General features: G+C 47.1%; 1 protein-coding gene across 3 annotated transcripts; it reads left to right on the top strand.

Moving 5' to 3' along the window:
* The first annotated feature begins 5,109 nt into the window (after positions 1–5,109).
* On the top strand, positions 5,110–23,532 carry SDR16C5 (short chain dehydrogenase/reductase family 16C member 5). 3 transcript variants are annotated; one of them, XM_039220302.1, is made up of 7 exons: positions 5,110–5,186; positions 10,426–10,772; positions 15,848–15,979; positions 18,664–18,763; positions 20,536–20,680; positions 21,550–21,675; positions 23,219–23,532. In XM_039220302.1, exons 2-7 carry the CDS (start codon positions 10,440–10,442, stop codon positions 23,310–23,312), a joined length of 930 nt encoding a protein of 309 aa, XP_039076233.1. In that variant the 5' UTR covers positions 5,110–5,186; positions 10,426–10,439; the 3' UTR covers positions 23,313–23,532. The 3 variants fall into 3 exon arrangements, with proteins under 3 accessions (XP_039076233.1, XP_039076235.1, XP_039076234.1); XM_039220304.1 differs by lacking the exon at positions 23,219–23,532 and adding an exon at positions 22,800–22,905; XM_039220303.1 differs by lacking the exon at positions 5,110–5,186 and adding an exon at positions 6,483–6,547.
* The last annotated feature ends 1,870 nt before the right edge of the window (positions 23,533–25,402 follow it).

Below are 25,402 nucleotides of genomic sequence, written 5' to 3'. Positions count from 1 at the left end.
CTGAATGCGTCATCGGGTGACTAGATTTCTTCCACTATTTCGCAAAGGAATCCCCAAAGACAGTATGTTCTTAGAATGAGTCCTTTTTAAACAGAAAATATGTACTTTTGTTTTTCATTTGAGAGAGAGAGAGAGAATGCAGGTGGTGGAGAGGGGCAGAGGGAGACAAAGATCTTAAACAAGCTCCAAGCTCAGTGCAGACCCCAGCATGAGGCTCAAGTTCATGATCCTGGGATCATGACTTGAGCTGAAATCAAGAGTCAGATGTTCAACCGACTGAGCCACCCAGGCATCCTGAAAGTGGGTACATTCTAACCATTATTTTGGTTTTTGATATTATAAAATAATGCATGACATTTATGAAAAGTCTAATAATACAGAAACAGATATAACATGATAAGCTTCCCTATGTGACTCTCACTCAATTCTGTTCTCCTCTGTGGTAACCACTGGGAACAGTTCCATCTATTTACACATACACATGCGTGCACACACACACACACTCACAATGTACTTCAATTGTGCAGAATGTACACAATTTAACTTCAATGCAGTAATTCTGTACTCTTTGTTCACTTACCACACCCTGGTGATCTTTTCCAGCCAGTAAAGAGAGTTCTAACTTCATTTTTTGGGTCCACTTCCCGAACTCTATAATGTGACTATACCATGATTAAGGGACTGGATGGGCATTTCAGTAGTTTCTAATTTTTTGCTATTGCAAACAAACTTCAATGACTCTTAGACTTGAAAGAGAAGCATTACAGGGCATGACTCTTACTGCCAGCTGCCTTCCCTAAAGGACGAGCCAATGCAGGAGAATGCCCGTGTTTTCACGTGAGCACCATTCCTGGATTTTAAGCTAACTTTTAAATGTCATGGCATTGAGGGATGAATAAAAACAATATTCCTATTCAATTTGCATTTTCCTGAATATCAGGAAAAGTTAGCACGTTTTCAGAAGTTTGCGGTCATTTGTGTTTATTGGTCTATGAATTGCCTGTGCATTTCTTTTTAAGCTTTTAGTGTAATTCTGGTTAGTTAACATACAGTGTTATCTGAATTTCAGGTGTACAATAGAGGGATTCAACAATTCCGTACATCACTCAGTGCTCATCACAACAAGTGCGCTCCTTAATTCCAATCCGTACTTAACCCGTGTCCCCACCCCCCTCCCCTCCAGTGGCCATCAGTTCGTGTTCTATAGTTAAGAGTCTGTTTCTTGGTTTGTCTCTCCCTCTCTTTTTATCCCCCTTGCTCATTTGTTTGGTCTCTTAAATTCCCCTTTTGAGTGAAATCATGTGGTATCTGTCTTTCTTTGACTCATTTCACTTAACACTATACTCTGCAGATCCATCCGTGTGGTTGCAAATGGCTAGATTTCATTCCTTTTTATGACTGAATAATATTCCATTGTACAGATTGCCTCTGCATTTCTCTACCCATTCTTCCTACCGCCTTACTCAAATTGGTTTGGAGAAATGCTATCAAGTAAGGCTGATTATCAACTCTGTATGTGAAAATATTTTCTCCTACTCTATTGTGTGTCATTTTACTTTGCTTATGATATTTCGTTGCTGTACAAACTTACGTTATTTATGTAGTCAAAGGAACGAATGATGGTGTTTCCTTGTCTCGCCCCAAATTACGAAATGATTGTCCTATATTTGATTTCAAGTCATTGTTTTGTTTATACATCAAGACTCTTATTCCATCTGGATGCCCCATGTCCTATTTCCATTGTCTGGGTTTGTTTACTGAATTGGAGCCACACAGGATTTCCACTGAGCAGAATGACCCCTCTGCAATGCCTTCCCCAGGTGCGTTTTAGGCTAAGGCGTCTTTTGCTGCGGTTTCCAGAAATGGAATCCATCTGCTTACCAAGCTCTAGTTAGTCCTCACCACCAGTCCCTTCCTTTTTTTAAGTACTATTATGTTCCTATTCACATTTTTATGTCTTCCCTTTCATTTCAATGGAATCTTGGAAGAAAATAGGCTGTAAGTGCATCTACTGAGTGCGCCATCTTGAGTGGAAATGCCTGTATATATATGCTCTAAGCAACATGTTTATTGGGAAACACAAATACGTTCATAATGGAAAATCTGGTAAATACAACAAGACACAAAGAAAAAATTCACTGTTTAAAATTACACTATGCTTTTTAAACTAATATTGTGCACAGTATTTTCCTATATGCTTAAAAAACATGATTTTATTTTAAAAATGGCTGTGAGTGCTCCGTTTGTGCATATTTGTTAGAAACGAAATGAGCAGTTTGCTTTTTATTGACATACTTATTTCCAGGAAGGGTAATACATGATTCAATATAGTCAAATGTCTCCTTTCCAACCCAAGACTCCCTTCCTGGAGTTAACAAATGATACTTGATTATTTTGGAAATATAAAGTCCCATTGGTGGAATTGGGTGAGAAGCTATTTACCTTTCTAGCTCTTGAAACATATTGGATCTCCAGCAATGTATAAATTATATCACCCACTTATGAAGACTGGCTCTTTTTCCTAATATTTGTTATTTTGGGGAGTTTGGGGCTTTTTTAAAGTTTATTTATGTATTTTGAGAGAGAGAGAAAGAAGGGAAGGGGCAGAGAGGGAGAGCCAGAATCACAAGCAGGCTCCATGCCATCAGCAAAGGAGCCCGATGCAGGGCTCGAACTCATGAACTGTGAGATCATGACCTGAGCCGACATCAAGAGTCAGATGCCTAACTAACTGAGCCCCCCAGGTGTCCCTGATATTTGTAATTTTGAAAGGCAAGGAACATTTTAATATTCATTTCACAAAGGATGAAATTAGAGCATGTTCTCATATATTCATCAGCCTAGTCTACATCTTTCATCATTAAACAGGCTTTTCCTAGCCTTTGCCACAAAGGACCTTTTAAAAATACTTTCTCACCTTTCAGGATGATAGTCAGTGCAGTGAGTTTCTCCCCACATCAAGTAACACTGGGGTCTTCTCCAAACACAAGGTCCTCCACTTCCTTTAATTAAGACACCATAAGTGAAACCGCCCATGGCTTTACACTCATATTTTGTTTTAATGAGATTTCTAATAATGCTCGAGATTTCTTTCCTGAGGTTTACTTGGAACTTTCACCAGAAAGAAGAGCGACAGCCCAGAATTTTGCCCGGAGAAAACATGAAGAGTACGTAGGTGGGTGTCTTCCACTGGCTGCCCATCTGATTTCCCACGGGCAGGAGTTGCGAGCTGTCGGGGTCAGAGTCCACTGCCACTTCCTGGTGTCGCTCACCTCCGCGTTCGCCCAGTCTTTCCCCGAAACCTGGAAGGCCCTTCCAGCTACCTCTCCTCTTCCAGGCTGGACCCTATTATACACACGCCAGGCACAAGGTGTGTATATCTATTGTTAGAATACAAAAAAAAAAAAAAAAAACCATCAGCCTTGAAAATTCCCTGAGCAGACAAAGCCAGTGTCATTGCACAAGCAAAATCTTATTTCAGCTTATGTTGTAAGACTAACTTGACCTGGGTTATTTCCTGCCTACACCTCTGACAAAACTGTTTCCCAAGGTTGGTGTGTGGTAACCACTGACCCATTTTCCTAACATTTAAGATTCCAGTTTTCTAATCAATCACAGGGAGGAATGAAGTCACTGCGTTCTCACTTATATAAGCTGCTTTAATAGGAGGCTCATTCCACGTTTTGGTCTGAGTGCTCCCAGTGTGCAAACTTCCCGGTGTGTGCACAATAAACTTTGACTAAGTCTTAGTTCACTGATTCGCTGGTTTTATGCCTGTTATTTCTGAACTTTTGACACTATCATCCGTACACGCATGGTTCATGAGTGAGTCTCCTCATCGCTCCCAAAAGCTCTGCCGTTCTCCAGAGCCCGACCCGGAGCCCTGCACAGCACATACCCTCCTGCAACGATTGCTGAGATGAAACCCTGCCCCACTCACTCTCAGGCAGCACAGCTATGCAAACACTTTGCACAGCTCACCACAGCCTACAGGACACAAGTAACCTCCTGAGCACTGAAATGACATTCAAGGCTTTTCCCTGCACCTGTTTTTTCAGGCTTCTACAACCTAGCGTTCCGTCTCACAGCCACGCAAGGAAAACTGTGCAGTTCTTCCCGTGCCCAATTGGCTAAACCTGCTCTCTCCTTTGAGCCTTCACCTCTTCTGTGTGTCCTGCCCAAGCCTGGGTGAACTCCAAATGCAGGCTTACCCTGACTCCCCTGTTCTCCTTCAACGCCCCATAATTTATTATTTCAGCTTTTTATGCTACCCAACAAACTCCACCCTCTACAGTAAAACAGCAGTGATTTGGGCTTAGAGCAGCTATATTTGCGCTATATTAGATACATTATCTAATGTTAACTGAACATCTTTTTTTCCTCCACGCTGGTAACATTGCTATATCTTCTAGACCTGTGTACACAGAGGCGTTCAATAAAGAATGCTTGGGCCAGAGTACACTGTCGACTGTTTTCTCAACGTCATCTCCTTAGAACAAACTTCGCCCTCTGCTAGTACCTGGCCTCTGGCCAGCGCCGCACCCACTCCTTCCAAGGGACTCTCCCACACCCATACTCCTTAGAGCCACAGGTCCGGAGAAGCTGTTGGCCCTGATGCAGGAGTCAGATTCTGGGGGAGAACTCCGCATCTGCGCCCCGTTCTGCGAGGTGCAGAGACCTTACCTGGCTCCCTGCGGGCAAACCGTCCCCCGTCCAAGGGCTGACTTCTGCACCCCCCTCCTTTCGGTTCTTTACTGCAAGGGTTCCCACCCTCGGGGCTGTTCTTTGGAAACACTTGGGGAATTTTTTCTGTGCTGATACCTGGGCCCCTTCCAACCCAGGGATTCGGACTTAATAACGCAGGCTGCAGCCTGGATATGGGAATATTTCAACAGTCAGGGATGATTCTTCGAAATCCCGGCGCGCGCGTCCAGCCCCAGCGACTAAATGGCTAAACTTGGCCGCTAGGGAGGGAAGAAGGCCGGCAGGCAGGCAGGCGCGCGGGCCCACGTGGCCTGCGGGGCCCCGGGCGGCTCCACCCAGCGCGCGGGTGGCGGACGTGGCCTTTGCCTCCCGCCAGCTGCGGGAATAAACCCCGGCGCCTCCGCGGCCACCAGCCAGTGGGGCGGCGCGCGTAGCAGAGGGCGGACGGCTTCTCGGCGCACAGCGACGGCGGCGTGTCCCGGGTGAGTTGCCCAAGTCCCGACCCGGGCCGCGCCGGACCTCCACGGGACGTGGCTCCGCGCTCGCCCGCCCACCCGCGGTGGGGGGGGGGGGGAGGGTGGTCTGGTGCGGGTGGGGGTGGGGGAAGGGCGCGTGGGCAGGTGAGCGGGGCCAGGCTGCCGGGGGTGAGCCGGAGAGGGTGTTGCTCTGTCCCCGAAGCCCAGACTCGCACTAAGTCGCGAGGTCCAGAAGGATGGGCTGCTAGCACCCCCTCCCCGTCCAGGAGCAGAGCTGCGATCCCTGCCTGGTCCCCTCTTCTGTCCCTGCTACCTGGGTGCGGCTACCTCCCCCTCCCCACCGCCCGCCCCCCATTCATCCCATACCTCCTACCCGGGCAGTTTGCTGCGCCCTGGTTGGGAAGAGGAAGACACCTGTTTACATCCTCCGAAGTCATGAAGCTGGCTTTTGTTGTTGCTGTTGTTTTTAATTTAAATAAGCTCTATATACCCAACCCGGGACTTGAACCGAGGACTCTGAGATCAAGAGTCCCGGGCTCTAACCAACCGAGCCAAACTGGCTCAGCGTTTGAACTAAGGAGTGCGGCCATAGAATGGCGACACCAACTATAACCCGGTTAAATTGAATATGCTCTGTAACTACGGAAGGCAGTCTTCACACTAAACCGGAACCTTACATTTCCTTTTGTTTGTCAGGACGCTTGCTACAACCGTCTGTTGGTGTCCTGACCAGGGATTGTCATTCACAGGCCGGCAGAAACATTGATCATAACTGCAGCCAACGCACATTGTGCTGCTGTTGGGTGCCTGGCCCTGTTCTAACAAAGCCTCCACATTCTGGGCATTAGGAGTGGAGGTGGGGATGATGAATAACCTGGCAGGTGCTGAAATGCAGCCCAATCCCTTGTCTCATCCCCACCCTCGCCCTGGGCATCCCGGAGGCCAGCTGTGTGCAGGCAATGAGGACCTTTTTTTCTTTCCAGGTTGCTCAGAAATTTCATAAGGGATCATAGTGGCCGTGTTACACACCTTATCGCTTTACCTGTCTTGCGTCTTTTAACTTCCACCGCTCCCCCATGGATGCATACCGTGGAATTCCCTTATTTAGAAGAGGAAACTGAGGCACAAGAGTTAAAGTAACTTTTACCAAGGTTGCAGAGAAGTCAGTGGCAGATCGAGAATTCCAACGCAAACTTTAATCTCTGCATCTCCCTACCTGTGCCATGCTCTTAAGGACCTAGTGGGCATCTACCGGGGCAGCAGTAAGCGGTAAGACCTCGCTCTAGGTCTTACGTCATGCCCACATTGAGACAGTACAGCGTTGAAGTCTAGAGCTGTGGCATTGAGAACCTTCCCCCAGGTCAACGGTGAGTCTTCCTCTGCCCTTCTGCATGGGTTTACACAGTGGTGTGCCTGAGGGGGCATGGATAAGCTGGCGTGAGTTTTCTCACGGACGAAGTGTTGATAGTGCTTGGGCTGCAGCCAGGGGAGGGTGCCCAGGGTGCCCCATTACCGCGGGGGAGTCTGACCCTCATCGTTGCAGGTCTCCAGGCACGCGCCCCGCGAGTGAGCTTAAAAGGAGAGTGTGGAGACCACTGTTTGCCCTTCAGGGCGCCTTCCTTTCAAATTCCGCAGGGCTCGAGAAGCCCAGTCAGTCATCCAAAAGAGACTATGTGAAAAGAAATCTGAACAAGGGTGGCAGAGAGTTTGAGGGCCATTTCATCCCAAGTAGGGGGAAACCAGTGCTCGGCAACAGAGAACTCTCTGTCCAGGACATCCATGCCCCCTCTGGGCAGCGTTCCAGATCTCTGGTCAGTGTTAGACACAGGCCCAACCTACCTCAAGCCTCAACTCTTCCTTCCCTCTGTTGGTCAAGCTACTCCCAGACCTCTATACCCCTAACCATTCATCATTTGACCACTTGCTCAGATGTCACCTTCCAGCAAATCTCTCCTGTTGCTGCTTCCACAGTACCCAGGCTAAATCAGATCCCCGGTCTACTCTCTATAATAGCAACCGGGAGTTCTTCATGTGTTTGTTCAATGTCTGTTTCTTCAACTAGTCCCTTGGCTCATGATGGCACAGATCGTGGGAGGCTGCCCACCCCCTCAGCCCCGTTGTCCAGCACAACATCAGTGCTCATTACTGAATAAAAAATGCACTCAGCTGGCCCCGTACTGACCAGCACTGGGGCCTTGGGTAAAACCACATACCTCTTCTTTCTGACCTTTAGCCCTATCTGTGCAATGAGGCAAGAAACAGCATTGTAGGTCATAACAGTTTCCTAAGGGTCTCCCCATGCTCCAGGCCCTGCTGTTGATGAATCTATCCACCCATCGTTCTGAGTCGTGACTAGTCTATCCTCCACCAAACTGCAAAGTAGGTGAAAACCTGCTGTTCATTAATGCCCTCTGTCCTCTGTGCCCCTTCTGTGCTTCTCAATTGGACACCCCATTCCGGGAATCTTCCCCCCCACACTGGGCACAGTATGCGTCTGCTAAACATGTCTTCTCATACTACAGGAGAGTTTCATAAAGCATCTTAGAAACTCATTCTCACTAAAGTGTGAGTGACTGATCACAGGATGTAAGCTGTAGCCCCGTACAAGTAAGAGGGCAGACCTTTTCTTCATTCAGCAAAACTATGGGGTGACTTCCTGGTGAAGTCTGCACTTCTGAACCTGAGAAACACGGCGACATTCTCAGAGCACATACTGTGAGCTAGCATTGCAGTCAGGCACACAATAGGCATTCTTATTTCATCGGCAAAACCACCCTGGGCCAAGGTGTTGCGGACGAAATGACACAAAGAACAAGACACACACAAAAGACAGACACAGACACAACTCCGGCTGGAGGAACAATTCTACGCAAGCGCCTCTTGAGGTTTATTTTATACCCCGGTAACTGGATACAAACTGAAATCTACAAGATGCATTCCTTTACCAATTAAGGGCAAGTAGCCAAACACATTTCAAGGACAGCGGGGAGCAAAGGGAGGAAGCGACCACAACATGTTTACTAAGAGGCCTGCCCACAACTCCAGCCTTCTCCTTACTTCTGAGGACGGCATGTTCCCTCGTTTGCGAGTGGAACATTAACCTTGGATATTGTGTGCAGGCCTCCTGGCAGAGCATCCTGTTTGCAGGCATGATCTGCCCAGGCAGGGAGCCCCGTGTGCAGGCACATCCCCGCGTCCCTAACCACGCTTTCTTGTGGTCACTGTCAGGCTCCCACACAAGGGACCTGTAGAAATGTGGAGACGGAGGCTCAATAGTCTGCACCCCGTTTCACAGGGAGGCAGGGGCAGGGCAGGGTGGGATGGCGAGCAGGTCTGCCTCTCACCTACATCCTGTAGTCCTGGCGCTGAGTGGTGAGTAAGGTGGAGGACTCGGGGTCTAGAGAAGGGGTGGCTCATGCTCCCCGTGACTCTGATAGAAAAGGTCTAGAAGAACATCAATTATTGCTTCTCAAGTATGTTCTGAAATGGGGTTTTATTTTTTTGCTTGAATCTCAGATTCTTTTTAATTCTTATACTTGAGCATAGTGGACACACAGTTACACTGTCAGGTGTGCCAGATGGGGGTGGGACGGGTCTGTATGTTAATGCTGTGCTCACCACGCCTGTAGCTACCGTGTGTCACCAGACACCGCCGTCACATTATTGTTGACTGCGTTCCCTGTGCTGTGCCTCCATGACTTCTTTATGCCATAACCGGAAGCCTGTGTCTCCCTCTCCCAGTTACTGTTTTCCCCATCCACCGACGCCCCTCCCTGCTGGCAACCACCAGGGTGTTCTCTGTATTTGTAGGTCTTCTTCTGTTTGTTCACTCTTTCCTTTTAGATCCCATGTATGTGGTGATATCACATGATATTTGTCCTTCTCCGTTTGACTCTTTTCACTTTGCATCACACCCTCTGGGTCCATCCATGTTGTCGCAAATGGCACACTCTCATACTTCGTTAAGGTTGCATCATTTTCCTCAGCGTGTGTATGCATGTGTGTGCGTGTGTGTGCGTGTGTGCGTGTGTGTGTGCCCCACATCTTCTTATCCACAGAATGTCAGATGTCATTTATTTTTTATTATAGTTTATTGTCAAGTTTGTTTCCATATAACACCCAGTGCTCATCCCCACCAGCGCCCTCCCCCATGCCCTTCACCCCCTTCCCCTCTCTCCACCCCCATCAGCCCTCAGTTTGTGCTCAGTACTTAAGAGTCTCTCATGGTTTGCCTCCCTCCCTCCCCCAGGGCCCTCTGTTAAGTTTCTCCTGTTCCACATATGAGTGAAATCATGGTATCTGTCCTCCTCTGCCTGAGAGTGTCCGACTTTACATAGTGACACAGAGTTAAAGAATTGAACCAATTAAAAAAACACAAGCCCGATTTGAACATGAAAAAAACCAACAGGGCATTTGTGATTATTACGAAGAGAGGCTAACTACCAAAATAATGACTTCTCATTCGGATTAAATGTTGATGGGGTCACAGTGCCTGCATACTGGGTATTTCTGTCCCATACTACACTCAGATGGGTGCCCGGCTTGGTGCTGTGAATGCAGGCTGGCCAAGGCAGGGGCTCCTGGGTGGCCCAGCCAGTTAAGCGTCAGACTTTGGCACAGGTCCTGATCTCACGGTTTGGGAGTTTGAGCCCCGCGTCGGGCTCTGTGCTGACAGCTCAGAGCCTGGAGCCTGTTTCAGATTCTGTGTGTGTGTCTCTCTCTCCCTGACCCCCCCCCACTTGTGATCTCTCTCTCTCTCTCTCTTTCTCTCTCTCTCTCAAAAATAAATAAACATGAAAGAAAGAAAGAAAGAAAGAAAGAAAGAAAGAAAGAAAGAAAGAAAGAAAGAGAAAGAAAGAAAGAAAAGAAAGAAAGAAAGAAAGAAAGAAAGAAAGAAAGAAAGAAAGAAAGAAAGAAAGAAAGAAAGAAAGAAAGAAAGAGAAAGAAAGAAAGAAAAGAAAGAAAGAAAGAAAGAAAGAAAGAAAGAAAGAAAGAAAGAAAGAAAGAAAGAAAGAAAGAGAAAGAAAGAAAGGAAGAAAGAAAGAAAAAGAAAGTTGGCCAAGACACAGTCCCCGTGGGCCCCCTGCCCTTTCTAAGCTCAGACTCGGGCTACCAAGAATGAAGCTTACATCACACCTCCCGGGCTCTGGCGCTGTCCCGGAAAGCTCACGCTCTGCACAGATTGCACACGAAGAGCGAATGGTCACCGAGGTCCTCATGTGGGTCTCTCTCTCTCTCTCTGTAGGTCTCAGCCACAACATGTCTTCCAACCTGAAGTTCACCAAGGAATTGGTCACTTTCATAGGCAAGTCACTGATTGCTCTTCTGGAGACCCTGATTTTCACCTTCATCCCCAGACCGCGGAAGAACGTGGCTGGGGAAATTGTGCTCATCACTGGGGCCGGGAGCGGAATCGGAAGGCTCTTGGCCCTCAGATTTGCCCGCCTGGGGTCGGTGCTGGTTCTCTGGGACATCAACAAGCAAGGGAATGAGGAGACACTCAGGATGGCTCGGGAAGCCGGAGCCGTGAGAGTCTATGCCTACACCTGCGACTGCAGCCGAAGGGAAGAAATATACAGAGTGGGCGAGCAGGTAGATCTTTGCGTCTCTCTCCTGTGGGTAGGAAGCGCTCGGCACAAATACACTCAGGCGCCTCCGTTTCTTTGTCTCTACCCCTTGCTCAGTGCAGCTTTGCCTTTAATTTAAGAAGTTTTGGGGAGTGGGAAGTAGGACTTTTGAGTGGCCGCCGCGTACGATATACCAGACTAAGCGCCCCGTCTATATTCTATAGTAATCTTACAAAGTGAGGCGCATTATCACCTTCATTTCACAAATAAGGAAACCGAGGCTGAGGGAGGTGAGTAGTTCACGGAAGAAAGTAGCAAAGATCGAGCTTGGCCTTGAGCGTGCGCACCAGGCAGTACCGGCTATGCTGGCGTCTGTTGCGGTGTAAGAGGTAGGGGCGGCCCCTTCTTGAAGGGAAGAGGGGGTGCAGATGTGTTGAAAATCTGCCCAGGGTCCCAGGGCTAGCACGTGAGTGACTGAGCCAGGACGGGAACCCGTTTCCGGTCAGGGTTTAGGTCCAGCTGTCTCCACCACACCGCAGTGCCTCCCATTTGAATGAATATTTCTCTTAAATAGTCGTGAGAAAAACAGGGTCCCAGAGACTCTGAACCACGGTTGTTCCCTTGGTGATGGAACAAACTTCTTTCTTGCCCGCGTAAAGAAGGTGGGCAGGACATCACACCTCCAACATGCGGTGGTAAGGGCTTCCTGAGCCCGTTGGGGCTCATCCTCGCGTGGTGGCTGCCTCGTCCCCCCCCACTCCGAGGATTTCTCTCCCCTCACATCGGCATGAGCACCCCACGCCTCACTCTCCTGGGCTCCTGGTGTGGCAACCTCCAGAATCCCCCACCTTAGTGAAAAGGAAGGAGCTGCCACATTGGAATGTTCTGGCACAATTTCCAGGCCCTGCGTCAAATCCCCTTGCTACTTCCCACCTCACTTCCTACTGGTAAGGTCGTCAGGTCACTGGCAGGTGAGTGTGCAGCCACTGTCGTCTGCAGTCTCCATCACAGGGGGCCCCGGGACAGTCCGCAGACCCAAACCTGATGAGCTAGCACCTCCCTCAGAGCGCCGGTGTGGCTCTGCTGCTGCTGAGCTCACGGGTTCGTCTCTGTGTGCTTAAAGCACTGAGTGCCAGCACGTTCACTCATGCTGGCCACAAACAACGCAAACAACTTCTCTCAGCAGTCTTAGTGTTTATTTCTGAGAGAGAGAGAGAGAGAGAGAGAGAGCGCAAGGGAGGAGCAGAGAGAGAGGGAGACACAGAATCCGAAGCAGGCTCCAGGCTCTGAGCTGTCAGCACAGAGCCATACGTGGGGATCAAACCCACATACCGTGAGATCATGACCTGGGCCGAAGTCGGATGCTTCACCGACTGAGCCAACCAGGCGCCCCTTCTCTCGGGACTCTTAAGCAATAATTGGTTCATATTCAAATGCTAAAGACCTTCCCATATTGAGCAAGCTAGTATGAGGCACTCCATAAATAAATAATTCCCTCTTCCCCATATCTGTGATTTAATTCTGGCCAAGATGCTTAGCTCGGAAATGGTCAGACATCGCCTATGATCAAGGTATTATTCAGCTTTTCTTACTGATGGGGCTTGAAAAGAATGAATTATATGCTCTCCTGAATTCAGGGGAAGCAAATTGCCCTCAATTCATAAACCAACTGTGTGCACTTCTTATTCTGGATGGAGGAAAGGTAGCAGAGGATTTTTTTTTTCCTAAGTATTCCAGATGGCAGTGATCAAGGTGGAAGATTCTTAGAGTGGTATGACACTGTGTCATCTCCACATACCCCAGTAACTTTGAAAGTGTGTGTCCCCAGATCATAATTTAGCCCTAGGTTCAGAAAGCCTCGCCTTGCCACTTGGCATGCTAGGTAAGTGGTTGTTTTGAATACTAAACCCAAGACCAGACCAGAGCTCGGTTGTCCCTTACCTGCGATATGTCATGTGGCAGTGTCCTGACTACATTTAACTACTGATCTCATAGACAAGCCAAATCAGAATCAGTTTGACTTGGCATACCTCCAAGGGACCGGATTGGTTCAACAGCAAAAAAAAAAAAAAAAAAAAAGACAAACAAAACAAAACAAAACAAAAAAACCCAAAAACACACACACAAAAAACAGCTTTATTTGTGGCATCTATGAGAACTCCTTAAGGCTTATTACTGACTTCTGATGTTCAAGGTCAAATGTCAGGATGATTTCATCTTTTAAATCACACGGTCACTGGGAGAAGCAGACCTTTCTCTATTGCCCACCCACACTAATAAGCAGGGGTTGGGAAGTTCAAATCAGACATCTTGTACAGTTTAAAGCCAAGGGCGCCTGGGTGGCTCAGTCAGTTAAGCGTCCAACTTCAGCTCAAGTCATGATCTCACGGTTCGTGGGTTTGAGCCCCGCGTTGGGCTCTGTGCTGACAGCTAGCTCAGAGCCTGGAGCCTGCTTCAGATTCTGTGTCTCCCTCTCCCTCTCCTCCCTCCTCATGCTATCTCTCTCTCTCTCAGAAATACATAAAAAACATTTTTTAAATAAATAAAAATAAAGTTAGCCGCCGACGTGCATGGCCTTCCTGCTTTTCTCATAGCGTGGCTGTTGGTGGAGAAATCTGGGGCAGGCAGGTGCAACTTGTGTGGGATGTCACCAGACCTGTCACCCAGGGTCTGTTGCCCCGTTCTTACCATGAGGAGCACGGTGAATCCATAAGAAAACTGGTGAAAAACTAGAGTCTGTGGCATTTCCCTTAGATGCTACCCTGTGTCGCTTGTAAAAAACAACAAGCTACTAACAAGCCCACCCTCACTCCGTGGGTGAGCATTTTATTATGCTATCATTGGTCAGTAACGGTTACATATGTTAAGTCACGTGCAGTTAAACCTGATAGCTTTTGCTCTACTGAGGCGCGTGCTAAATACCCGCGATGCCTTTCCAAGCTCAACTTAAAGGGAGAAAGCAGACTGTGGAACAAGAGAATCCTTTAAAAAAGAAAAGATAAAGATCAACCTATATGCGAAATAGATGCATCAATAGGAAAGAGTGTTCACATGGAGAATCTTATCACACATGCTTAGCCCTGTACATTTAAAGTCTGATTCATAGAGCTATCATTTTCATATACTGCAAAGATACAAGCCTAGATGCCATTTTTTTTTTAAACATTCATTTATTTTTGAGAGACAGAGCACAAGTGGGGAAGGGCAGAGAGAGAAGGAGACACACAATTTGAAACAGGCTCCAGGTTCTGAGCTGTCAGCACCGAGCCTGACGCGGGGCTCGAACTCAGGTCATGACCTGAGCCGAAGTAGGAGGCTCAAATGACTGAGCCCCTCAGGCGCCCTCAGATACCATTTTGAAATTAAAGTCTGATGTTTGTTTTGTCAGGTATTTGATAACATGCCTTATTCTCATGAGTGGCAACGGTGACTATCCACGCACCTGTTTGTTTCCCTCAGATGTCACTTCTAGCTCCGCTCTCCCCGACTCTGAGCCTCTAACGCTAGTCGCGTCTTCCGGCCCACGGCCCCGCCCCGCTTTCCCGTTTTGCAGTCCCGTCTTCCGGTCCACGGCCCCGCCCCGCTTTCCCGTTTTGCTTTGCTTTGCTTTATTTGAGCGTAGCTGACAGGCGGTGCCGCGTTGGCTCAGGCGTCGGGGCTGGTGGCCGAGTGCCGCACGCGCGATGCCGAGCCCGCCACAGGCGTGGGGCCACCGAGCCGCGCTACCACGTGCCGCGGGCCACCTTCCTCGTGCTGTGGCTCTTAGTCCTGTGGCGGGTTCGCTCCGTACCTGGAAGCCTGTACCTGCCTCGGGCTCCGGTGGGGCGACTTGTCGCTGCTCCTGCCTGCCTTCAGCTTGGATGGGACGGCGTATTGTAGCTGCTCTCCAAAGGAAACTTTTAAGTCCCACTGTTTTGAGTGCTTTTATCTGAAAAGTCTGCCACCAAGGGTGAGGTTTGCTTAGTCTGTATTTCATCTGAGGTTTTTCCCTCAGCTACCCGTCTGCTTGGCTAACAAGCAAATACCCAGCACATCAGCCTCGTTGCAAGGACCCAGGCCTTCCACAACCTCAGATGAGAGAGGTGACGGCTTCCACCTGGTGTCACTAATGTGTCCCCCGCTGTGCGATTGCACCAGCCATACAGGCAGGTGCACACACGCACAGCACACACACACACGCACGCATGCACACACACAGCTAGAGATGTAACAGACTGCACCAGCCATTCAAGCAGGTGCACACACACCCACACTCCCAGATAGAGATGTAGGGAGTCATCTCTACATCTTCCTGTTATGCAAAGGGCACCTGCAGCTGGCGGTTCTCTGTGATCTGGGGACAGAGCCCCTACTGTGTGCTACAATTACAGCAACGAACTTCAGAACACAGAAGGGGGCAGGGGGCCCCTCCATCTCCCATCGCCAGTCCTGAAAAATCCCGTGCTCACTTCTGCTGAGATGCTCAGCTCACTTGAGGTGAGATGACACGCTGACGATTTCCTGTAAGCGAAAGGTCCCAAGGTCACACCCAGAAAATTTATTTCTGAAAGAAATGTTACCGAGTACCTATTCTGGCCCGTGTTAGAGCAGCCGGTCTTAACGCCTAGAAGCCTGTGTCAGAGACAGGAAAAACCAGCCCATTCGCACAAGCAGGACGGACAGGTTCTGCACTGTGCCATGGGTGTGAAACACATTTGGGAATTTTGTACCTGCTCCAACCCGTCTCAGTGTGCACTCAGTCTTAATTTAGATGTCACGGCTGTAATGTCTTAGGTCCTCTCACAATGAGGGAAATAACCTAGCGGCCTGCAACGGAGTGACTGATCGCTAAGTATAAGAATAGCTCTAACTGCTAGCCCTGCAGTGTGGGACTGTCCTAGGAAGCGGGTGGGGGGTGAGAAATGAGAAGGAAAGCAGAGACTTGGATCGCTGGTGCTCTGCAAACACAGCAAAGGAAATAAAACCTGCTTTGTTTGCAGAGGACGTAAACCCCGTCTGTGGTAACAAGGATAAGAAGCATGTAAATAGTATGGGAAAATCAAACTCAGATCGTGTAAGTAATGACTCTGTTGGGGGTGTTGCTTTCGTTACCTGATTCAGGTTAAAAAAGAAGTTGGCGATGTCTCCATCCTTATCAACAATGCCGGAGTCGTGACAGGCAACGATTTCCTCAACTGCCCGGATGAGCTGATAGAAAAGTCTTTAGATGTGAATTTCAAAGCACACTTATGGGTAATTATTTTTTCCTCTCGTAACGGATATACAGTTACTCGGAATTTGGAAGTACTTCCTCCTGGTCTCTTACTGTTGTATTCACCTGTTCGTAAAGCACCGACTTCTCAGTTTCAGACTTGTCCGGAGTCATACTCTCCTGATCCAACTTAACTTGTACTTGCCTGAACTCAGGAGTCTGGCCAAGACACAACTTTGCCCATGGTTTTACTATCTTGATCACCAGCCTCCTAGGAGATGCTAGGTGCTCTCCTAGGCACCTCCTATGTAATCCTTGATACAGCTCAATGAAATAAGGGATCAGAGGATTTAAAAGATCTGCTCAAGGTGACACAGAAATGACAGCCCGTAGATGACCATAGTAGCCTTATCATTTGCCTATGTTGGAACTCTTTTGAAAGTGGAAGAGCTAAAAAAAAAAAAAAGTAGGTAACAATAAAAATAAGGTGGAAGAGGGCATTATTATTAAACTGGCATTAATTCGGTCTATTTTGGGCAAACCAAGATGTATCATCACCTGACTCAGTATCTAATCAGGAAAAAGAAAGTTTCTTCCTGTAGCCTCAGTGACATCTAAAGGCACAGGACAGGGGCACCTGGGTGGCATGGCCGGTTAAGCATCTGACTTCAGCCCAGGTCACCATCTCGCTGTTCCCGAGTTCAGACCCTGTGTTGGGCTCTGTGCTGACAGCTCAGAGCCTGGAGCCTGTTTCAGATTCTCCCTCTCTCTCCCTCCCTCTTTCTCTCCCTCTTTCTCCCTCTCTCTCTCTCTCCCTTGCCCCTCAAAAATAAATAGATAAACATTTAAAAAAATTAAAACAGGGCACAGGACAGGTACCATGGACATTAAGGGGCACAGCTTCTGATCTCCAAAGGTGACGTGCCTCCTTGGAGATGTTGCATTTTCCTGGCCTTCGCCGAAGCCTGTGTTGCCGTGCCTCCCCACCCCCACACTTGCCCTGGCTTGCCTCTCCCTGCTCCTGTTGCCCTGAGCAGCCTCTCTGCTGGGAGGGAGTATTTGCTGGAGACTTCTGAGCTCCCCTCCATTCTCCTCACACTTTCCCACCCGACTTGCCACCCACCTCCCACTTGGTGGCCTTCAAATGTTATTTGGACTTTGTAGGTTTCTGTCCCCTCGTTTCACCAAAAGCACCCTTGCGTGGTGGTATTTTTGGCATTCTGTATCATCTCCAGAAGAAAGGTGGAAAGATTCAGAACTAAGTGGCCGCCATGTTTCTTCAGGAGCTACTGCAAGTGATTTATGTTGTTTGGTCTCAACAAATGTCCCTCCCCTTCTTTAGAATGAAATTAGATTATTTGGCCAGAATGAAGTTACAGCCATAATCTCATGTTGGGTTCTTTTTCCTCCGTTCTGTTGTCCTTGTTCTCTTCATTCTCTCTCTCTCTTCTTCTAGTTGTCTCCAAAACGCTGGTGTTTCCCCGCCCCCCATTATCCTCTGGACACTCTTTCTGGGCAAGTCCACATATGTTCTTTGAGCCTCTGCAGGGAGTGGGCACTTAATTGCTAGAGGTCAGAGGGCTCATGTGACCATGCTCCCAAGGGATGCATCCCCAAGAAGAAGTAAAGTGACTCGCCTCAGACCATCAGAACTCGGGGGGCTTTTTATTATGCTCCACTGTTTGCTCATTTTGATTTTCCACATCTCTCTACATGTTAGTTCCTCTCTGAAGCTCACTGTGATGCATGCAAAGGTTCTTTGACTTTTATGAGAAATCCCTTTTCGCATATTTATTCCTATTATTCACATCTGAAAATAAATATGAAATATAAATCCATGTAAATATGCAATTATTCCTGCTTAATGAATCTTCTATCAAAGCTCATTTCTCTCTCCTTTACCTTCTTTTTTTCCAGGTCTCATATCAAAAGTGAAGGTGTCCTATAATACTGAGACACGGCATATGTATTCTTTTCCTAACACATTAATGACATGGAATACAAATAAGAAACTATTATTCAAAGAAGGAGAGATGAATTGCAAAGCAAAGTGATATTTTTATTTATTTTTCTAAGTTTATTTGATTTAAGAGAGAGAGCACGCATACACACACTCAGACACACCCGTGTGTGAGCAGGGAGGGGCAGAGAGAGAGGATCCCAAGCAGGCTCCATTCTATCAGCACAGAGCCTGACTTGGGGCTCGATCCCATGAGTCGTGAGATCACAACCTGAGCCAATATCACTTAACCAACTGAACCACCCAGGTGCCCCCAAGTGATATTTTTAAACCGAAGCCAACAGCAGTGTGCCTTATGAACAATGTTCAGAAACATTTAAAATTCAAACGTGACTTGAAGGGGGAAGAAAAGGTAATATCAAGCTAAAGAGTCACATCTCCAAATACTCTTACTGGTTTGTGGATTGTGCCCACCATGGTTAAGATTTTCCTGTTCTGCCTCAGTTACTGTCTAAATAGTGTGTTTTTAGAAGTCAGGAACAAAATGTAGTCTGAATCAATTAGTTTTAATAATATTAGAACTGCCGTCAAAAAAATATTGAGTTAAAGGTTAGACAAGTTGAGAAGCTTACTTTGCAGATGTTTAAAGTTTCAGATCCCAGTGCTTTCCAGTGTTTTTATGAACTTAAAAGACTTTTTTCATCATATAGAAACATCTGAAAAAAAAAGTACAAAAGGTTAACAGTTCTTCTCTTCCTTTCTCAGACTTATAAATGTTTCCTGCCTGCCATGATAGCCAATGATCATGGCCATTTGGTTTGCATTTCAAGTTCAGCTGGATTAGCTGGGATAAATAAACTGTCAGGTAAGAGAAATGTAATACTTAGCACTTGCAAACTCGTTCATGACTTTGTCTCACTTAGCTCTGAATAATCAACATTGACCTCGTGCACTAATGATAAAGGGTCATAAATCAAGAGACACATTCCACAACGTAAGTGGTGGGGAACGCTGTGCCACAGAACCACCCATCAGATATGCTTACACAAAGTTGAACTACGCACTTTGGAGTCATTGGGTCTATGCAATCCCCTGGGATGAAAAAAAGAGAGAGAAAGAGGGGCGCCTGGGTGACTCAGTCGGTGAAGCATCCGACTCTTGATTTCAACTCAGGTCATGATCTCATAGTTCATGAGACCCAGCCCTGGGTTGGGCTCTGTGCTGATAGCATTGAGCCTGCTTGAGGTTCCCTCTCCCTCTCTCTCTCTCTCTCTGCCCCCCTCCCCCCCAGCTTGTGATCTCTCTCTCTCAAAATAAACATTTAAAAAAAGAGAGACAGAAAGAGAGACAGCTGACTGGTAAACAAGTTGTTAGTGTAGTCACCGTCACCCCGAATTCCCCTGGTACTGTTATCAGGTTGGTGAGGAGGAACTCTCTGCCTTCTGAAGTTTCCATCAAGTGGTCCCCAGTTCTCAGCTCTATGAACGGGTTTTCAGAACCACTCGTCACCCCAAGCGCTCCCTGTCTAGAGTGCTCCCTGTACGCAGGACTTCCCTTCCTCCAGCCACATTTTATGATTACCTCACGGGTCTTTGAGCTTACACGGGGCTATTTGTAGCTCTGTGAATCCTTTCCCTGGCACAATATCTCTGTCTTAAGTTACAAGACACCCCCGCGCCCTGTTTGCCTTAGAAACATGTGTGAGATTTCTGTAATTGCCACCGTGTGGCAGAATCACCGGGCGTGCTGTTTAGAATGCAGAGTCCTGGGCCATTTCTGCTCATCTGAACCTCAGAGATCGAGGGGCTCAGTGAACCAACTGCATTTATACCAAATGACTCAGGATTTTGGCAGCTGCTCAGGACTCCTCCTCCACCCCTCACTCTCTCCGCCGTCTAACCCGCCACAATCTAGGGACCTGACTCTTGCTGGTCGTGATAGGGGCTGTCCCACCAGAACAAGGATGAACATGCTTGCCTCTTCTGATCTCATGAGCAAAAGGGAAGTCAGAGTCTACCGACATGACTTTTCTTCTCCAAACGTTCCCATTCCTCGAGTTCAGTATCCAGGTGTCTACTTGAAGTAAGTGTGATTATACACAGAGAGCTCAAAAGGGACATAAATTCTGCTTCCCGTTCGCCCTGCGTTTCCAAGATGCCGAAGAGATGGAGATTGATGGTCTCAAGTCTGTTTTCCTCCAGGAATGGGAGAAAGAGTCATAGTTAGGAAAAAACTTGATCTGAGTATCACGACCCACGTTGATCTCTTCAGCTTGGACTCTACACCCTTATTGTTTTATGTATTCTTTTGTGCGTCTCCCTACCCTGATGGGGTTGGAATTCTTTGGGACAGGGACTCGATGCACATGCTGTGCCCTGTGTAACAGCTCGGAAAGGGTGTGACCCCCGGCAAGGTGGAAGTGGAAGTGAAGTCCAGCAGTGGGACTCGCAGGAGGCACCCCCAAGCCCTGCTTGGGGTGTTCCTTCCCACTTGCTCCTCACTTCCTCCAGTGGGCACAGACCAAGACTGTGCAAAGTAACTCTGAAATTGTTGTCCCGTCCTCTGCTGGCATTCTTGTTATGAGGACACTTTGATGGATTGCCACTTAAAAACTCTAGTGTTGTTTGTCTTTTTCAGATTACTGCGCAAGTAAATTTGCAGCCATTGGACTTGCTGAATCTGTATATATGGAATCAATAGCCCAGAAACTAAAGGGGATCAAAATGACTATTGTGTGCCCATTTTTTATAAACACTGGGATGTTTGAAGGTTGTTCTACTAAGTAAGTATGTCCTTTGATTTTAAAAAGAAAAGAAAAGAAACCTACATTTTAGGGGCCCGTGGGTGGCTCAGTCTCTTGATCGTCTGACTTTGACTCAGGTCATGCTCTCACAGTTTGTGGGCTCGGGCCCCGCATCGGGGTCTGTGCTGACAGCTCAGAGCCTGGAGCCTGCTTTGGATGCCATGTCTCCCTCTTTCTCTCCCCCTCCCCTGTTTGTGCTCTGTCTCTCTCTCTCTCTCTCTCTCTCTCAAAAATAAACATTAAAAATTTCTTAAAAACGAAACTACGTTTTTAAAAATGATTGGCCACCTATTATATTTTATTCTATTTTTTAATGTTGTGTAAAAACGTTTTGAGATTCAATCCAATTTTTATCATTGGCTTCAGAATCTTTTCTTTCTTCAAGTGTGCTTGTGTTTAAGATCCTGAATTTAACGTGGATGATTTATCAAGGCTGGGGCCAGCACCTACCATGCCCAGAACTAGACCTGCTCCCCCCCTTACTCTCTGTCTGCCACCAAACTCCATCCTGCCCCCCTTCCCTGACTCCATGGAAAGACTGAGAATCACTGATGGGGCACAAATGCCCAAGTCTGCATCTCACGGAGCTGACAGGCAGCTGTTTCATATGGTTTCACATACACGCATATTGTGGCAGGAGTATATTTATTAAAATTCCCATTGCCATTTCAAATTAAAGTTGTTATTACCATGCTGATAATACAGGAGGACATCGAGAAATAGATCCAATCTGGAAGGGAAAGAAGCAAAAAAGTAATAATGTCTTATAATCTTTTTTATCACTACTTTCTGAGATGTATTTTTATTAATTTGTTAACGTGGGTTTATTTGTTTGTTTCATTCCCTAGCCGTCCTGTTCTGTTACCGATTCTAGAACCAGAATATGTGGTTGCAAAGATAGTAGATGCTATCTTGCAAGAGAAAGTGTACCTATATGTGCCAAGGATTATATACCTCCTAATGGTTCTTAAAAGGTAATAATATCACCTTCCTATTGCTTCTCTAATGAGCCAGTCAGCAATTTACTTCCCTACCAGGAGAAGCCACTGAAAACCTATCTGTTAAATGCACGAATGTTGAGCCCTTTATCGTGCCTGTTTCCTGACAAGACCTCAAAGTCGCATCATTACAGTACTTCCCATGAGTCTGGAAAATGGAGTCGAAATATTCCCGCCATCTTGGTATTGCAGTATTGTCAAAAAGAAGTGGATTTCCTGAATGATCTGTGGACAGACTGAAGGGATTTGTTTTCTTAAGAGAGATGGTCTTTTCCTTTTGGGCATCATAGAATAATCATGTTGGGACAGATACTGTGTCCTTGGCTCCTGAGTACAGAGTCCCAAGGTTAAGGCCGGACAGTAAGCCAAACATTTCAGGAATCCGTGGTCTGGGGGAAGCTGACAATTGGAGGATGAATTTGTAGTATAAGGTGGTTAAAAAAAAAAAATTGGGGAGGAAACCTGAGAAGGTAATGACCTCTCTCGGAAGCACAAGACAGCATCTTTGCTTTTCCTCTCTGCTCCCCATTGGGTTTCAGTGCTGAGACCCGTCAGCAGCAGTTTGTGGACAAGAGGCCCAGTTACCGGAATCGTGATGCCGTGTTGCTGCATCAACTGCCGATTCCCATTATCTCAGTTCATTTTCTGGACTGTCAGGTCGTCTAATTATACTGCCCACCCCACCCCACCCCACCCCGTCCCCGGGAAGGAAGCATATTCCATCATTGAACCACTCCCTTCTATGGCATCAAAATCCGTGTTGTTTTAATGTTCCCTGAGTCTAGCTTTGCCATCTAGCACGAAGAGTGATTTCATTCCTCCTGACAGCAGTCCTTCATTAGATGAACGTAGATATTATGGCTAGCAGCACACACTGATATCATTCCTACATCCTTTTGCTTGCCGGGCCTCACCTAGCACAAGAGTGATACTGTGCTTACGCTAGTTAGTGTCCTCCCCGAGCTCTGCGGTATGAATGTCATGGCTGACAGGGTCTGTGTTCTGTCTGCTAGGAAGGGGGAGCAGGGATGGAAAAGATGAGCAGTCCTAAGTCGGGTATTGCCAGAGTTCTGGGGACCTAGTGCATCTAATCCTCACAGGAGTCCCAGAGAGAAAGATTGGTGACTGGTGACACAGCTGGAGAAACAGCCTCAAGGGCTCAGTAACGTGCCTGAGCTGGCATTATAAGGGACAGAGCCGGGATTCAAGGCCGGCTCGTCCAACTTCAGAAGACTCTCACTGCTTCCCAGCGATCCTTACATAGTTCAGTGGAGCTTTGGAAACTGACATGAGGAGCGAGGCAAGTAAGTGTAAATAAGGCAAGAAGAGGTATAGAGACTCCGGGCAAGCGTCCCCCCACATAGGTGACAAGCCCTGGGTGACCCTGAAGCATGCACACTAATGTGTGCCTATGCCAGTGGCTTCACTGGCAACGAGTCAGTGACACTGCGTGTCAACTGAATTGGCAAAGGTGCTTTCACGGTAATAACCAACAAAACTTCTCTTGTGTTCTCTTTAGCATCTTTCCTACCAAGATGGCCATCCTTCTGGCTGACTTTATGGGCATCTTTAATTTAATGGATGGCTTCGTTTGCAAGAACAAGAAAAACTAAAGGCCGATCCACAGCTGACACCATCTGACACCCAGTGTTTCATAATGCTCATTTCAATGATGAAAAGCATTTTTGTCCAATAGCATAGATCTGGAAACTACAGGTTCCAGTCCTTTTCTGCTATCTAAACCAGTATTTTCAACTGATCCTTTGAAAATAATGTTGCTATCTGCTTTTTGGCTAGGTTTTTTTTTTTTTAATAAAAAAGAAATAGGCCATTTTTTTTCTGTCTGCTTGCAACAGATGTGTAAGAAAAAGAATCCTCTCTCTCATGAACTGCCCTCCACCTTGGCCATTGGGGGAGTTGGCTCAAATGGAGCAGGTGGCTTTGCTTGAAGCCGTGGCTGGGAACTGGAAGGAGAGGAGAGGAGCTGAGTGAATACAGCAAAAGCTTGGATTGCAAGTAACTTGCTCTGCAAGTGTTCCGCAAGATGAGCAAACACTTTTAATAAGGTTCAACCAGATAAATGAGCAATGTCTTGTGATACGAGTAGTTCGTGATGCCGAACGTCACATGATCACAACTGAGCCAATGGTTCTTGAAATTCGCTTTGATGTGCAAGTGCTTTGGATTACAAGCATGTTTCCGGAACAAATTATCCTTGCAAACCAAGGTTTTACTGTATTTTGCTAGAATGCCCACTTTATGGAGGACACGGGGCTCTGGATTCCTTATCACCACGCTCTCAGCCTTGGCCTCTCTGAACCCATGCCACCCAGTATAGGACAGGCCAGCCTCCCGTGTCCTTCCCGAAGCAGTCGCACAAATGCTTACTACTCCATGCCCTGCGTACTCACAGACTGAGTGCCAGTGCTGCTGAGTGTGCGTCAGGTGCCTCTGTGTCAGGAAGCCTTCCTGCACGTTCCCCAAATGAACTTAGTAGACAGTGATTCTAGACCAAAGTCTACACAGGAGCACATTTTCTTCCTAGAAGAGATCAAAGAATGGTGCTTCTGACTCTGAAAATGACATTTCTACTGAGCTAGATTAATACTGCCTGTTAGTCCAGAAAGCATACCCGTGTGGTTAATTTAGTACTGTGGGTTGGGATTCGTGTTGCATTTTTCCACACAATGGACAGTTTTATGCACTGGTATTCATCGATGCCGCCTTCATGTCAGATCTGTAGTATTCTTACAGCTTAATGATGTGGCCAACTGTTTTCATGATTTGGATATTAACTATAAAAGCGAGGTTAAGAAAAATGTGTTAATGACCATGTCCCTGGAACTCCTTCCCAGGCTGGGAGGGGCACCTGCCTCGGGAGAAAACGGCAGCCTTTGTCTCTTACCTTCTTTTGTGTGGGGAGCAGGAAAGGATGGGAAGAGTTTGGAAGATGCTGTGGGAGTCAAAATAAACAAGTCATGAACATCTAGGGATAAGATGCTCTTAGAAAGGCAGCAGCCTTAGGGAATGTGGGATCTAAAGTCCACTGTGGACTGATTTATCTCAAGCTGCCTGCATAATTCTGACAGCTCTGCCCCTGTATTTCTGCTTCATTCAGAAAGGCTTAAAAAAAAGAGGGGGGAGGAAAAAGCCCTTGTTTTATAATAACACAAGCAATAGCTAAGATTTTACTGTGCCTGACACAAAGCTATGCACTTTACACACGTTATTTCGCCAAACGAGCATGCCACACCGTTACTGAAAAGAATAATAAAGGTATTTGGTGTCTGCCAAAGAATTAGAGGCATTTTATTTCACAAGAGTGATATCCTACTCAACTGCAGATGTGTACGGAGAGACTCAAAAGGCCCTCTTAGCCTAACCAGCTAATGTTCCAAATCCTTGGTTAACAAGGTTAATTAAGAGAGAGGCATAATATTGCTCCTATATTACAATTCTAAAAGCGTCTATTCTAGGGGCCTGTCTATTTAGCTGAAGAATAAAGAAGAGACTCAAGGGATTTCGGGGAACAAAGGTCTGGGGTGAAGTGGACAGCCACCACATCGTAACAGCATTAACAGCAATTATTTCTAATTGGAATGCATCTTGGCTGGACCGCTACAAAGGCCTGAAATTCAACTGTGGTTTTACAGTACCCATAAAATTGTCTAAACAAATTCAGATCTACCTGAAGAGCTCCTGT

Source organism: Hyaena hyaena, unplaced genomic scaffold, assembly GCF_003009895.1.
Source record: "Hyaena hyaena isolate Hyena2069 unplaced genomic scaffold, ASM300989v1 scaffold_876, whole genome shotgun sequence".
NCBI lineage: Eukaryota > Metazoa > Chordata > Mammalia > Carnivora > Hyaenidae > Hyaena > Hyaena hyaena.
The sequence above is the reverse complement of the archived record's forward strand: the minus strand, read 5'-3'. Positions and strand labels throughout refer to the sequence as shown.